Below are 15,828 nucleotides of genomic sequence, written 5' to 3'. Positions count from 1 at the left end.
CGAACGAACTTATTGGCCAACCCAATATTAGAAATATTTGCTTTGAGAACTTGGAAGATATTTTACTAAATGCTAAAACATAATTCAACCAGCAATTTCTCTTGCAGCAGAAAAAAGATATTTCATGAGGCTTCTCAACTAATTCTAAGAATTGGTAAAACTGTCATTCAAATGATATTTCAAAAAACTATCTTCTGAGTATCCTCAGCTACTTTACCATGACAAAAGTTTGCTTACAGTTTAGCCACATATGTAGTCACAGACCTACACATGCATAAATATGCAAGGTCTTCGCCTAAAATGAAGTTAGAGAAAGGAGGTGAAGATGACAGAATATAGCACTGGTACATGTAAACCAAGACAAGGTAAGCTTATGGGGAAAACAGAATTTTCCAGTCAGTTTTTCAAAGCTACAAATATAAATACAATACATATAACGGGGGGAGGCAGGTTTACTTGAGGTAATATTTGATCTCCTCCTACCAAGAACTGTGTCACCAGCTCTCACTCTGTTTGACTTTATAATTATGGTGATGCACAGTATGCTGGTCTCTTTAACTCTACATAAACATATTTCATAGTAAGACTATGATGAATCCATACCAACGACTTTATTAAATGCTACTCTAGGATACACACATGTATCAAATCATCACACTCTACACCTTAAATTTACACAATGTTATGTGTCAATTATATCTCAATAATGCTAGGGGGGAAATGCTATTCTAGACTAAGAACTGGAGGTGAGTGGAGAGAAAAGAAAACTTGGTACTGTAAGAACCAAAAGAGAGAAAACTTTCACTTAATGTATATATATACAGATATCAAAAGGTATTATAGCTGAGATTCACAAGAAATTTATACTACACAAGGCTTCTGAAGTGATCATGTATATTACCTGATGTCGTTTGATTATATCTTTCAATTTGTTAGCCAACTTCAGATCAATGTCTGGAATGAGGTAGATGTTGGGTCTGGTCAGACAATTGCTCTGAGGATAAAAGAACAGATTTTGAAATTCTTTTGGTTTTGAAATAATGTCACATTATTTATGCATTTACCCTAATGGCAAAAGTTGGCACTCAAAGCCATACTGCTTAAAATAGGAAGACGTACTTTGGTAGAGAATGTAAAAGTCTTATTTCAATATAAAACCTAGGTGTTCAGCAGGCCACTTAATGCCATTCCCAGATCCCTTCTCTGCAGCTAGGTACACCTGCACAAAACACTGCTGAGACTCGTGACCTGGAGAAATTCATTATCTTTTTCATTAAGGTCCCATACTGATAAATTAATCCCCGTAGTCAATTTACCTGAACTTACCTTAACAGTCTAAGTCTAATGTAGCATTTTCACCTAACCTGGGAAGTGGAGGTTGGGGGAGAATACATGGGGAGGGATGCCCATTTTGGCTCATCATCTAAGTTACTTAAAATATCAAAACTGTGGATTATAGCTCTTTTCCCCCATTTCTAATCTTATAAATAGCAATGATTAAAACATGCATATTAACTCCCCAAACTATCATCAAAAATCAACCAAAAAACAAAAACCACTCAGTTATTTCTCCAAGTTAATAGTCTGTGAGACAAGTTTCAGGCATTAAGTTAATGATAATACCTAGCAGAATTGCCAGCTGCCTCTCCCTAGGAAGGTTATTCAGTGATCACTAAAAATTACCTATCAATAAAAACACTAAGAAAGAAAAGAAGAAAATTAAGTGTTCTCTTCTCCAGGTTATAATCTAGTTGGGGAAATAAGATTTATATTTATGGTACAACCATGAAACAAATCCAAAACAAAACAAAGAAAATGACTGTATACACAAGGGACTAGCAGGATGAGAGAATACTTATATTAAATATGAAAGATTCAAATAATGGATTAGGTGAAATTAATAAAGAAAAATATCATAGATTATTTTACCAAAAGTTTAAGAAAAAATATTCTATAAATGACAAGTTTTAGTCATTCTTTGTAGCTCTAATCCCCCAAAACCCACAAAAATAATATAACAATAGATTTCAGAAAACTTTCCTTCCTTTGATCTTTTGGCAATCTAATAAAGCCAATCTTAGAACTGAAAGTACACTAAAGGAAAAAAAATTTAATAATCTAACTTTGAGTTACCTGCACCAATGTTTTTTCAATGTTCATAAACATTTCAACATTACGATCCATTCGGGATGGATTCTGTAGATCAAACCTCCGCCTGTAAGAGAAGAAAATCATCAGTTAATTTGTCTCCCACCTTAAACAAAAGTGAAAACTTAGTTTTAATATCCAATGCAAATGAGTTGGAAAGATTTGGAAATTAAAATAGCACTCTACAAAATGTATGATATTCTCTCAGCAGTATAAGAAATCAGTGTCAACACCTTCATAAAACGTTAAATTTTATGACATTAAGATCTACTCCAGTCAAAATGATCTACCAATTCCAAGAAGCATCCCCTGTTTTCCTTAAACCTAAGATATTTTACATCACACAGTAGTCCACAGATCCAAAGACACTGAACTACTATACCATTCTTCAAGTATATGGAAAGTCTATCTACATATGCTTAAAAGTCATCTGTTCAAATTCAACAATGCCTGTAATTCTCTTAGAGCCTACTATTGTCCCAAATGTGGTAAAATTCGTCTATTTACCTTTATTTGAAATCCTTCCTCAATGTCTCTTTATCTAAGTACTCAAGCATAACATGGGGGTGTTGTCTTTGCCTATTCTTAGTCATTTCCATAGGGTTAAATCTTTACAAATCTGAATGCTTCTTTCCTCATGATTTTTTATTCAACATTTACTTTACTTTTGTTCCATTTTAATTCCAGGGAGAGGAGTATAGCTTAGTGATTGAGAGTGTTGTCTGTGAAGTCAAACTGCTATGGGTTCTAATCCTGATCCCATCCTTATGTAGTCTTGAGTGATTTACTGATCCAAGGATCAATTTCTTCATGAGTACAATGGGCCCTAAGGGTTTTTGTGAAGGTTAAATGAAGTATATATGTTAAGAGCTTACCAGAGTGCTTATGCTTAATCTGTTAGTAAGTGATCAATAAATGTTAATCATGGTCATAACTTTTTTTAAAAATCATTACTACCATGCACTAACTAGGATTAAGCAGTGAGTCCAGAGCTCATGCTCTTAATCCTCAGGTCATCCTGTTTTATCCTGCAGATGCTCCCCACACCTCCAACATTTCTAACTCTGCAGCCTTTCTAGAATGTCACCACCCACTCAATGGGCTTGATACTATCACTTCCAGAATCAGTCCTCAAGTCTCTTCCTCTATGAAGCTATTGCTGTCTTCCTTCATGTTACTAATACATCATGTGCACCTGCTGTTACAGCCCCAGTCATTTTGCTGGTAAGACATTGCATTAGATGCCTTGAGCACAAGGACCAGGTTTTCTGACCTATACAGCCCTGTGGATAATGGAATGTGTGGCTTTATTCTGACCAAGGTCTAATATTTATTTATTATGACTTTTTCATTACTGTGCTAAGACTGAAACATTTCCTAAAGTAATGCCAATTAAGAAACTAAGCAAAGTGTCCACTAAAGCACAGATATAGGTAATTCAGAATAGGACTAGTTAGATTTTAAAATAACATTTATAGATAAGAGGGACCTCCATCCCAGATAACTGTATCTTGATTTATCCTTGGTACACAGAACTTTTCCTTAAATCTCACCACCACCACCCCCCTTTATTTTTTTAAGTTTTTGAGTATCCTCCTTCCCTAACCTCTTTTGAGGAAGGGGTAGGTCAGAAATTCCAAGCAATTTGCATTAACTGGCAAGACAGCAGATTAGCAACCAACTAACCAGGACAACGCTATTACAGCTGACAGCCTTCCATTGGTTCTTTCAGCACAATAAAAGTAGAGACATTTGAGTGTCTCCCCTTTCTAAAGAAGGGGTTGCTCTTTCATGGGCTTCTGATAATACAGGACTAGATCCAGGAATGCATCACTTACAGAACTGCTTACTTAAAGAGTTTACTTACTAGGGCTTCCCTGGTGGCGCAGTGGTTGAGAATCTGCTTGGCGATGCAGGGGACACGGGTTCGTGCCCCAGTCCGGGAAGATCCCACATGCCGCGGAGCAACTAGGCCCGTGAGCCACAACTACTGAGCCTGCGCGTCTGGAGCCTGTGCTCCGCAACAAGAGAGGCTACAATAGTGAGAGGCCCGCGCACCGCGATGAAGAGTGGCCCCCGCTTGCCACAACTAGAGAAAGCCCTCGCACAGAAACGAAGACCCAACACAGCCAAAAGTAAAATAAATAAAATTAAAAAAAAAAAAAAAGAGTTTACTTACTATGCACAGAGAAACTGCTTCCTTAACAAATGATTCAGATACTGGAGCTGAAGATAATTATCTCTATTAGAAATCTGAGAAATAGTTTGAAAGCAACCATTAAACAAATTAAAATAGGGCTGCGTGGATTTGTCTGCAAATGGAGATTAAAAACTAAATGAATCTGTTAACACAGAAAGAATCAAGAATTCATTCTGCCTTTCCAATTGCTGAAGAGTAAAGTTCCTCTTTAGAAAAGTATTCCAGCTAATAAATAAAGAAGGAATGACAGAAAAACAGTCTCTAACAAGGAATAATCTGAATAACAGTAAGGATCTATACCTTCACATTAGAATATCTACATTCTAATCTTTTTCAAAATTAGAATACTGTCACCTGGTAAGTTTTACAACTTTAAAGGTAAGATGACTCTAGGCATTGAACATCAACTGTTCATTACAAAGAGAGAAACAACCAGACATTATATGCCTCCAGATGGAGAAACACAACACTGTCTATAAAGTATTGTTGCTAAAAAAAAATGAAACTGAATCAGACCACACCTCCAGATCTAATTATCACTTTACTAGAAATTAAGAAGACTGTGGTAAATGATCTTCTTAGGGATGTATCAGCAAAATCTAGGACATAATACAATTCTACAAGACAAGCTGTTTTTGTAAAAAATAATAATAATTATTTTCGAGGAAAAGAAGAAAGAGAAGGAAAATCAGAAATTTTTAAACAGATTTAAGAGTCATATGAACCAACTGCAACGTATGAATCTTGTTTGGATACTGATTCAAACAAAATATAAAAAATGTTCATGAGATAATCAGGGAAACTTGAACACTAAGTAGATATTTAATAGCATTGAAAACTTATTGATAATTTTCTTGGTTATGATAATGGTACTGTTATTATGCTATAAATACACAGAGAAGTATTTACAGATGAAATTCTATAAAGCTGAAGATGCATGATTAGACATGGCAGCTCATTATATTATTCTCTCTTCTTTTATGTATAGTTTATATTTTCCATAATAATAAACTAAAATGGTTTCCCAAACAATGATTTGATTAACATGACACATTAAAGTTTTCCTCAATCTGCAGTATGCTAGGTAAGCAAAAGTACATATATGAATATTAAGAAAACTTGAAATAAAGAAATCAGGTAAATACAGTATAACCTTTAGTTGAAAGATTTTATTTGACTTATTCTGAAATTACCAAGGGTATTCAAATAAACTTTACTTTTTATAATATAGAAAGATGCTCAAACCTGCCCAAAAGGGAAATGCAAATTAAACTAAAACTGTAAAACCTTTTTTTTGACTCTATCACAGACTGCCAAGATCAAAAGGTGAGGTAATACAAATAAATACAACTATTGGCCAGGGAAAAAGTACACTCTCAATACATTTTGGTAGGACAATAAATTAGTACAATTCTGTTTGAAGATGATTTGGCAATTGTATTATGTTTCTTGTTATTTCAACTTCAGTTGAAATAACAAGAAACAATACAATTATGATTCCATCTGACAATTTCAGAGTGAAGCTAGCACTGGGCAGGCCTCATAGGAGGGCTCTAGACAAGGGGGAAAAAAAATTGAAAGAGATATTATTACCCTAAGACCTACAGAGAGAGACTACATATGAACACATTTTCTTTCTTTCTGACTTAAAACTTTGGGCCATTTAGGCTGTAAATATAAGCTCTCCATTGAGGGTTTATTAATTAATTAATAAGTCTTCTGCTTTAGTTTCCTCTGGTAATCTGCTGGGCAATGTCTTGCAGCAGCCTTTCAATCTAAGACAATACCTACTGTCTGTCAAAAAGGCCTTATTAGCTGTATTGCTCTAAATTCGCTACCTCTTGTTAATATAGTTAGAGATGTTCTCTCCTCATCCTCAGACATGCATAAAAAAGTCTAAATAAAACTAATCAATAATGAATCCTAGCGAATGAGTTTTAACTCCTGGGAAAGCGGTGTAAAGGGCCTCAGAAGCAAACTTCTAAAAGGCAAAACAAAAATGCACTGAGCTGGGGGCAAGGCAAATAGCAACAGTACAGCAAACAGTTGCATGGGAGGTGACCAAAGTTGGCCTCGAGTGTAAGGGGCTTTGTTTAATGAGGCTAAGCTATAAAAGTCTGAAGACCATCACCAGTAAGAGGTCTAGTATGCTGCCTCCCAAAAGAATGGTACACAGCCTAGATATAAGAGACTGGAAATAGGTAGTCCCATATGGGAAGAAGAGGGAGGTCTACTGTACAAAAGTGGACTAAAAAATTATATCCCACTAGGTATGTGGCTTTGAGGATAAGGAAATTGGTTTGAACCCTTGCGCGGAGCGCTCTCTCTCTATATATATATGTGTGTGTGTGTGTGTAAATATATATATATTTTTTTAAATTAAAAAGCTAGATGACTAACAGAAAACAGTGTTTTAAACTATGCTATCAAAATGGATAATTCTTCACAAGTTAAAAGATCTAAACCACGTTTTCATTTAAATGACAACCTGACTAACCAGCATTTCTCAACGTGTGGTCTTAGGATCATCTAGAGTGCTTCTTGAAAATGCAGATTCTGTTTTCATGCCAAGCTTAGTAGATGACACTCTATGTTCATAAAGCCCAGTAATTTATATTTTTAACAAGGACTCCAAGTTGATGCCTAGAAGTTGAAAGCCACTGCCAGAGACTTTCTGTGGTAAAAACTGAAACAAAGGGCTTCCCTGGTGGCGCAGTGGTTGAGAGTTCGCCTGCTGATGCAGGGGACACGGGTTCGTGCCCTGGTCCAGGAAGATCCCACATGCCACGGAGCAGCTAGGCCCGTGAGCCATGGCCACTTGAGTCTGCACGTCCGGAGCCTGTGCTCCGCAACAGGAGAGGCCACAACAGTGAGAGGCCCGCATACCACGAAAAAAAAAACTGAAACAAAATATTTTAATCTGAAGGAGACTTTGAAGAAGGAAATAAAAGTTGAACAATCAAGTCTTAAGGTAGAAAGAAAAGTGTCATTCTAACTTAAACAAAAAGGTCTGACCTTGTCTGTAAGAAATAAGTGTCAGTAGCAAATAGTGTTATACGGAAAAATAAAAGGTTACTTCTCATATTAAGACAAATCCTAGGGACTTCCCTGGTGGTCCAGTGGGTAAGACTACATGCTCCCAACACAGGGGGCCTGGGTTCGATCCCTGGTCAGGTAACTAGATCCCACATGCATGCCGCAACTATAAAGTCCACATGCTGCAACTAAGAAGTCCGCATGCCACAACTAAAGATCCCACATACCGCAACAAAGATCCTGCGCGCCACAACTAAGACCCAGTGCAGCCAAATAATTTTTTTAAAAAAAGACTAATCCTAAAATTTATGTTCATTGAACCTAGTTTACCACTGCCAAGCAAAACTAATAAAATACAAAATATTTTCATTCAATAATCTCTTTGAATGGCACTGACTATGATTACAACATATAGCAACCTGTTTAGAACTGTAAGAAAATAAACAAGGTCCTAATCACTCTACAAGAGGGCACTGACATTTACTTTTCTGTTACTGGGTTGAACGTGGTTGCATTTAATCTCTCCTTCAGGAAATGTTTTTGGATTTCCACAGTATGTCAAAACCATCCTTCTTGGTGTCCCTCGGTTATATATAACTACACTTGAAAAACTACAAATAAGGGCTTCCCTGGTGGCGCAGCGGCTAAGAATCCACCTGCCAATGCAATGGACACGGGCTTGAGCCCTGATTTGGGAAGATCCCACATGCCACGGAGCAACTAAGCCTCTGCGCCACAACTACTGAGCCTGCACTCTAGAGCCCGTGAGCCACAACTACTGAAGCCTGCGCGCCTAGAGCCCATGCTCTGCAACAAGAGAAGCCACCCAAATGAGAAGCCCACACACACGCAACAAAGAGTAGCCCCCACTCACCTCAACTAGAGCAAAGCGTGCGGGCAACAACAAAGACCCGACACAGCCAAAAATAAATAAATAAAATAAATAAATTTATTAAAAAAGAAAAGAAAAAAAACACTACAAATAAGACATTCCTTTTTTTTTAAAAACACTATTTAGAGACATCCAGAAAGATCAAAGTCAAACACACTAATTCTGGAATCTTTTTTAAAATAAATGTATTTATTTTATTTATTTATTTTTGGCTGCATTGGGTCTTTGTTCCTGCACCGGCGCTTTCTCTCATCACGGCGAGAGGGGGATACTCTTCGTTGCAGTACACGGACTTCTCACTGCAGTGGCTTCTCTTGTTGCAGAGCACGGGCTCTAGGCATGAAGGCTTCAGTAGCTGTGGCATGTGGGCTCAGTACTTGTGGCTCGCGGGCTCTAGAGTGCAGGCTCAGTAGTTGCAGCGCATGGGTTTGGTTGCTCCACGGCATGTGGGGCCTTCCCAGACCAGGGCTTGAACCTGTGTCCCCTGCACTGGCAGGCGGATTCTTAACCGCTGTGCCACCAGGGGAGTCCCTCTAATTCTGGACTCTTAATCTGTACTGTCTATTCACAAATATACCAATAATTACCAGGTGTTCCCACTCAACCTCATATACATGACACTCCATCCTGACATCACTGGAACCTAAGAGGAAGCAGGAAGTAAGTAAGAAAGCAGAAACAAAAAGAAACAACAGGAAAAGAGAATGGCCATAATGAGGAAACCAACAAACTTTGGAGCTACACTGTGAGGTTCGACTGGAAAACAAAGGTTCAGAACAGTATGTTGGGCGTGGGGCAAGTCAGAAGCAGTATCAAGATGATAGCCCACTGTTCAGATGTCGAAATGGGTGGGCAATTACTGAAACATGCACTGTTGGAACATAAGTGATCCACTCACTGCAAGTGTATAAGTCACAGGAGATGGGGAAGGTGTGTACTACAACTGGTGTATTATTATACTGGAAAGAGGATAATTCTGGTACGATCTGAGAAGAAAACTTTACTCCTCATTCCTCTTAAAGTCTCTAACTCTATCCTTGACTTCTTTTTTGGCCCCATTTTTAATTTAAAGACGATTTATTTTACATATCCTTCTAAACCATCTTAAATCTTTTCAGATAAAAATATTTCACTGTACTGGCACACAAAGCGAGTTACACAATGACTTAGGAAAAGACATTTCACTTTGACACTCTGTCCTCAAGAGTCCAGGTCGGACTTGGAAGAGATACAAGCTGAACAAGAAAACCAGTAAAAAGTTCCAACTGGGAAACCAGAGCGAGGGTACAAACCATATATGAGAGTACCCAGACATGCTGTCAATCCTAGATCAGGGAATACTCTGGCAAGAGCTGCAACAGCAGAGCTGAAAACAGAACTGAAAAACAGAAGGCTACCCTCTGATAACAACAAACTCTCATGCTCGTTTAATCAATAAAACAATATATAATGTGTCTTTCAGCATATTATAATACACATTTATGTATTTCACAGTGAGCCTACCTTCCAATTTGCTAATAATGCACATTCATCTATTATCTACATACAACCATATATGAAAAATAACTTGCATAATAACTGCAACATTTGTTTGATATTTTTCTTGGATGTAGACAAAAAGTAAATTAGGGCTCTAGATAAAAGACAACATACTTTGGATATTAATCATAACGTGCTTATAGAATTCTCTAACACCACACAAAGGAGGAACAGGTTTAACATTGAAAAACTTCAATACAAAAACTTCAATCACAGCAAAACATGCAAATAAATACAAAAACTTACCATCCCTGTTCATTTTTATATTTGTAAGCAGCCCCAAGAATGTGACACAAGGTGCCTCCAGCTTTGAAATCCATGAAACATTTTGCCTAAAAAATGATACAAGTTACACATGAGAAAAATCAAAGTTCTGACAACATTACTCATGTCTGAATTCTAAGCTTAATAAACTCAAAGTTATAAACAACTTCTAATTTAATAACCTCCTTAAATACTTCTGGAACAAACTGAGGTACAAAGAAATTTTTCTAATTTTCTTTAGAAAATTTTCTTTAAGTAAACAGTCTATGAAAAACAGGATTTACAAAATATACATCAAACTGTTTCAGCAGAAAACATTAAATGGACAAAATACTGATATACCACCAACTCCACTGGTAAATTTAAGATCTGATTTTTAAAATGTACAATAAGAAATATTAGGCCGGGCTTCCCTGGTGGCGCAGTGGTTAAGAATCTGCCTGCCAATGAAGGGGACATGGGTTTGAGCCCTGGTCTGGGAAGATCCCACATGCCACGGAGCAACTAAGCCCACGAGCCACAACTACCAAGCCCACGAGCCTAGAGCCCGTGCTCTGCAACAAAAGAAGCCACTGCAATGAGAAGCCTGCGCACTGCAACGAAGAGTAGCCCCCCGCTTGCCGCAACTAGAGGAAGCCTGCGCACAGTAACAGAGACCCAACACAGCCAAAAATAAAATAAATAAAATAAATTTATTTTTAAAAAAATTAGGCCAACATAGGGCTTCCCTGGTGGTGCAGTGGTTGAGAGTCCGCCTGCCGATGCAGGGGACACGGGATCGTGCCCCAGTCCAGGAGGATCCCACATGCTGCGGAGCGGCTGGGCCCGTGAGCCATGGCCGCTGAGCCTGCGCATCCAGAGCCTGTGCTCCACAACAGAAGAGGTCACAACAGTGAGAGGCCCGCATACCGCAAAACAAAACAAAAAAAAAATTAGGCCAACATAACTGATGAACATAGATGTAAAAATCCTCAACAAAATACTAGCAAACCACATCCAACAGTACATTAAAAGGATCATACGCCATGATCAAGTGGGATTTATCCCAGAAACACAAGGATTTTTCAATATCTGCAAATCAATCAACGTGATACACCATAACAAACTGAAGGATAAAAACCATATGATCACAACAGATGAAGAAAAAGCTTTTGATTAAATTCAACATCCATTTCTGATAAAAACCCTCCAGAGGGTTTCCCTGGTGGCGCAATGGTTGAGAGTCCGCCTGCTGATGCAGGAGACATGGGTTCATGCCCCGGTCTGGGAAGATACCACATGCCGCGGAGCGGCTGGGCCCGTGAGCCATGGCCACTGAGCCTGTGCGTCCGGAGCCTGCTGCTCCGCAACAGGAGAGGCCACAACAGTGAGAGGCCCGCGTACCGTTTAAAAAAAAAAAAAAACCCTCCAGAAAGTGGGCATAGAGATAATATATCTCAACATAACAAAGGCCATATATGACAGACCCATAGCTAACATCATACTCAATGGTGAAAAGCTGAAAGCATTCCCTCTAAGATCAGGAACGAGACAAGGATGCCCACTCTCACCACTTTTCTGCAACATAGTTTTGGAAGCCCCAGACATAGCAATCAGAGAAGTAAAAGAAATAAAAGGAATCCAAATTGGAAAGGAAGAAGTAAAACTGTCACTGTTTGCAGATGACATAATACTATACATAAAAAATCCTAAAGACATTACCAGAAAACTATTAAAGCTAATCAATGACTTCAGTAAAGTTGCAGAATACAAAATTAATATACAGAAATCTGTTGCATTTCTATACATTAACAAAAAAAGATCAGAAAGAGAAATTAAGGGAACAACCCTATTTATTACCATCACATCAAAAAGAATAAAATACCTAAGAATAAACCTACCTAAAGAGGCAAAAGACCCGTACTCTGAAAATTGTGAGATGGTAATGAAAGAAACTGAGGATGACACAAGCAGATGGAAAGATATACCATGTTCCTGGATTGGAAAAATCAATATTGTCAAAATGACCATACATGGCAATCTATAGTTTCAATGCAATCCCTATCAAATTACCAATGACATTTTTCACAGAACTGAAACAAAAAACTTTTTTATTTGCATGGAAACACAAAAGACCCTAAATAGCTAAAACAATCTTGAGAAAGAAGAATGGAGCTGGAAGAATCACGCTTTCTGACTTCAGATTATACTACAATGCTACAATAATCAAAACAGTATGGTACTGACACAAAAACAGACACACAGATCAATGGAACAGGACGGAAAGCCCAGAAATAAACTCACGCACTTATGGTCAATTAATCTATGACAAAGGAGGCAAGAATATACAATGGAGAAAAGACAGTCTCTTCAATAAGTGGTGCTGGGAAAACTGGATAGCTACATGTAAAAGAATGAAATTAGAACATTCTATAATACCACATACAAAAATAAACTCAAAATGGATTAAAGACCTAAATGTAACACCAGATGCTATAAAATGCCTAAAGGAAAACATAGACAGAACACTCTTTGACTTAAATCACAGCAATATTTTTTGGATCCATCTCCTAGAGTAATGGAAACAAAAGCAAAAATAAACAAATGGGACCTAATTAAACTTAAAAGCTTTTGCACAACAAAGGAAACCATAAACAAAATGAAAAGACAACCTATGGAATGGGAGAAAATATTTGCAAACAATGTGACTCAAGCAAGGGATTAATTTCCAGAATATAAAACAGCTCATGCAGCTCAAACAACCCAATCAAAAAATGGGTAGAGAATCTCAATAGACATTTCTCTGAAGAAGACATACACATGGCCAACAGGAATATGAAAAGATGCTCAACATCACAAATTATTAGAGAAATGCAAATCAAAACTAAAATGAGCTATCACCTCACACCAGTCTGAATGGCCATCATCAAAAAGTCTACAAAGAGGGACTTCCCTGGTGGTGCAGTGGTTAAGAATCAGCCTGCCAATGCAGGGGACCTGGGTTCAATCCCTGGTCCAGGAAGATCCTACATGCCGCAGAGCAACTAAGCCCGTGCGCCACAATTACTGAGCCTGTCTGTGCTCTAGAGCCCGCGAGCTGCAAGTACTGAGCCCGCATGCTGCAAATACTGCCGTGTACCTAGAGCCTGTGAAGAGAAGCCACTGCAATGAGAAGCCCACACACCACAACAAAGAGTAGCCCCCGGCTCGCCACAACTAGAGAAAGCCAATGCGCAGCAACAAATACCCAATGCAGCCAAAAATAAATAATAAATAAATAATTTATTTTAGAAAGAAAAGAAAAAAGAAGTCTACAAACAATAAATGCTGGAGAGGGTGTGGAGAAAAGGGAACCTTCCTATGCTGTTCGTGGGAATATAAATCGGGGCAGCCACTATTGAGAATAGTAAGGAGGTTCCTTAAAAAATTAAAAATAGATCTACTATATGATTTAACAATCCCACTACTGGGCATATACCCAGAGAAAACTCTAATTTGAAAAGATACATGCATCCCAATGTTCACAGCAGCACTATTTACAATAGCCAAGACATGGAAGCAACCTAAATGTCCATCAACAGTTGAATGGATAAAGAAGATGTGGTGTATACACACACAAACACACACAAAACTGGGTAACACTCAGCCAGAAAGAAGAATGAAATAATGCCTTTTGGAGCTACATGGATGGACTTAGAGATTATCATACTAAGTGAAGTAAGTCACACTGAGAAAGACAAATGTCGTATGATATCACATAGGTGGAATCTTAAAAATGATACAAATGGGGAATTCCCTAGTGGTCCAGTGGTTAGTGCAGGGGGCATGGGTTCGATCCCTGGTCGGGGAATTAAGATCCTCCGTGCCACGTGGTGCAGCCAAAAAATTAAAGAAAGATATTTTTAAAATAAAAATAAAAAGCATTTTTAGGGGCTTCCCTGGTGGTGCAGTGGTTTAGAATCTGCCTGCCAATGCAGGGGACACGGGTTCGAGCCCTGGTCTGGGAAGATCCCACATGCCGCGGAGCAACTAAGCCCGTGCGCCACAGCTACTGAGCCTGCGCGTCCGGAACCTGTGCTCCGCAACAAGAGAGGCCGCGACAGTGAGAGGCCCGCGCACCGCGATGAAGAGTGGCCCCCGCTCGCCGCAACTAGAGAAAGCCCTCGCCCAGAAACGAAGACCCAACGCAGCCAAAAATAAATAAATAAATTTATAAAAATAAAAAAAAAGCATTTTTGAAAACGATACAAATGAACTTATTCACAAAACAGAAACAGACTCACAGACATAGAAAACAAACATATGGTTACCAAAGGGGAAGGGGGGAAAGATGAATTGAAAATTTGGGATTAACAGCTACACAGTACGATGTGTAAAATAGGTAAACAACAAGGACCTACTGTATAGCACAGGGAATCATATTCAATATCTTGTAATAACCTATAATGGAAAAGAATCTGAAAAAAAAATGTATGTATGTATAACTGAATCACTTTGCTGTACACCTGAAACACTGTAATCAACTATACTTCAATAAAAGAAAAAACTTTTTTCTTTTATAGTATAGTATGGACTATATATGGACTATAATAGTATGGACAAAATACTGATATACTACAAAACTCTGCTGGTAAATTTAAAATTTGATTTTTAAAATGTGGAAAATTCCAGTAACACACAATTTCCAATATGGTTCTCCTGTTGAATAAGAAATATTAGTATATATTAGGGTTTTTTTTCCAATTTAGGTTCCTGACATTAAATTTTAGAAAAATTATAACTGAACTCTTATAATATTTTAATGACCACTGAAACACGGTATAACTATATTTAACTATGCATTTAAGTTATAGCTAAAATCTGTGCAACAATTTAAAAAAGATTTGCACTTTATGGATTATAAAAGCAGAGCTCAAATAAATCAAATGCTGAATGACTTCCATATTTTGGAAGTAAAAATTTAATATAAATGTGATCATCAAATAGGCTAATAAGATAAAGTGTTAGGAACTTCCCTGGTGGTCCAGTGGTTAAGAATCCACCTTCCAATGCAGGGGACGCGGGTTCAATCCTTCGTCGGGGAACTAACATCCCACGTGCCGCGGGGCAACTAAGCCCACATGCCACAACTACTGAGCGCACGTGCCTCAACGAGAGAGCCCACGTGCCACAAACTACAGAGCCCACGCACTCTAGAAACCACATGCCACAACTAGAGAGAAGCCCACACGCCACAAAGAGCCCGCACTACAACGAAAGATCCTGCATGCTGCAACGAAGACCCCACATGCTGCAACTAAGACCCGACAGCCAAAAAGATAAAGAAAATAAATTAAATAAATATACAACAGTAAAAAAAAAAAAAGATTAAGTGTTAAAAATATACCATTCAGGGCTTCCCTGGTGGCACAGTGGTTGAGAGTCCGCCTGCCGATGCAGGGGACACGGGTTCGTGCCCCGATCCGGGAAGATCCCACATGCCGCGGAGTGGCTAGGCCCGTGAGCCATGGCCGCTAAGCCTGCGCGTCCGGAGCCTGTGCTCCGCAACAGGAGAGGCCACAACAGTGAGAGGCCCGCGTACCACACACACACACACAAAAATATATATATATATATATATACCATTCATTTATTCCTTTGAAAACTATTATTACAAAATAATATAATGTAAAAAAACATGATATCAAATATTAAGAGAGAAAAAACAGAATGGTGGTTGGTAGGGTCTGGAGAGAGACAGGAATGGAAGTTATTGTTTCACAGGTACAGA

The 15,828-nt window shown here is 38.3% G+C and overlaps 1 protein-coding gene across 1 annotated transcript in view; it reads right to left on the bottom strand.

Annotated features, from left to right (window-relative positions):
- Nucleotides 1-15,828, bottom strand: part of SMARCC1 (SWI/SNF related BAF chromatin remodeling complex subunit C1) — a 179,511-nt gene that overhangs the window by 139,613 nt on the left and 24,070 nt on the right. Inside the window, exons 3-5 of the mRNA XM_082637961.1 lie at nucleotides 10,062-10,147; nucleotides 2,134-2,215; nucleotides 902-994 (exon numbers count right to left, since the gene is read on the bottom strand). Coding sequence (XP_082494087.1) covers nucleotides 902-994; nucleotides 2,134-2,215; nucleotides 10,062-10,147 — 261 coding nt within the window. The remainder of the gene's footprint in view (nucleotides 1-901; nucleotides 995-2,133; nucleotides 2,216-10,061; nucleotides 10,148-15,828) is intronic.

This window comes from Mesoplodon mirus (assembly GCF_964341445.2).
Source record: "Mesoplodon mirus genome assembly, chromosome: 12".
Lineage (NCBI taxonomy): Eukaryota > Metazoa > Chordata > Mammalia > Artiodactyla > Ziphiidae > Mesoplodon > Mesoplodon mirus.
The sequence above is the reverse complement of the archived record's forward strand: the minus strand, read 5'-3'. Positions and strand labels throughout refer to the sequence as shown.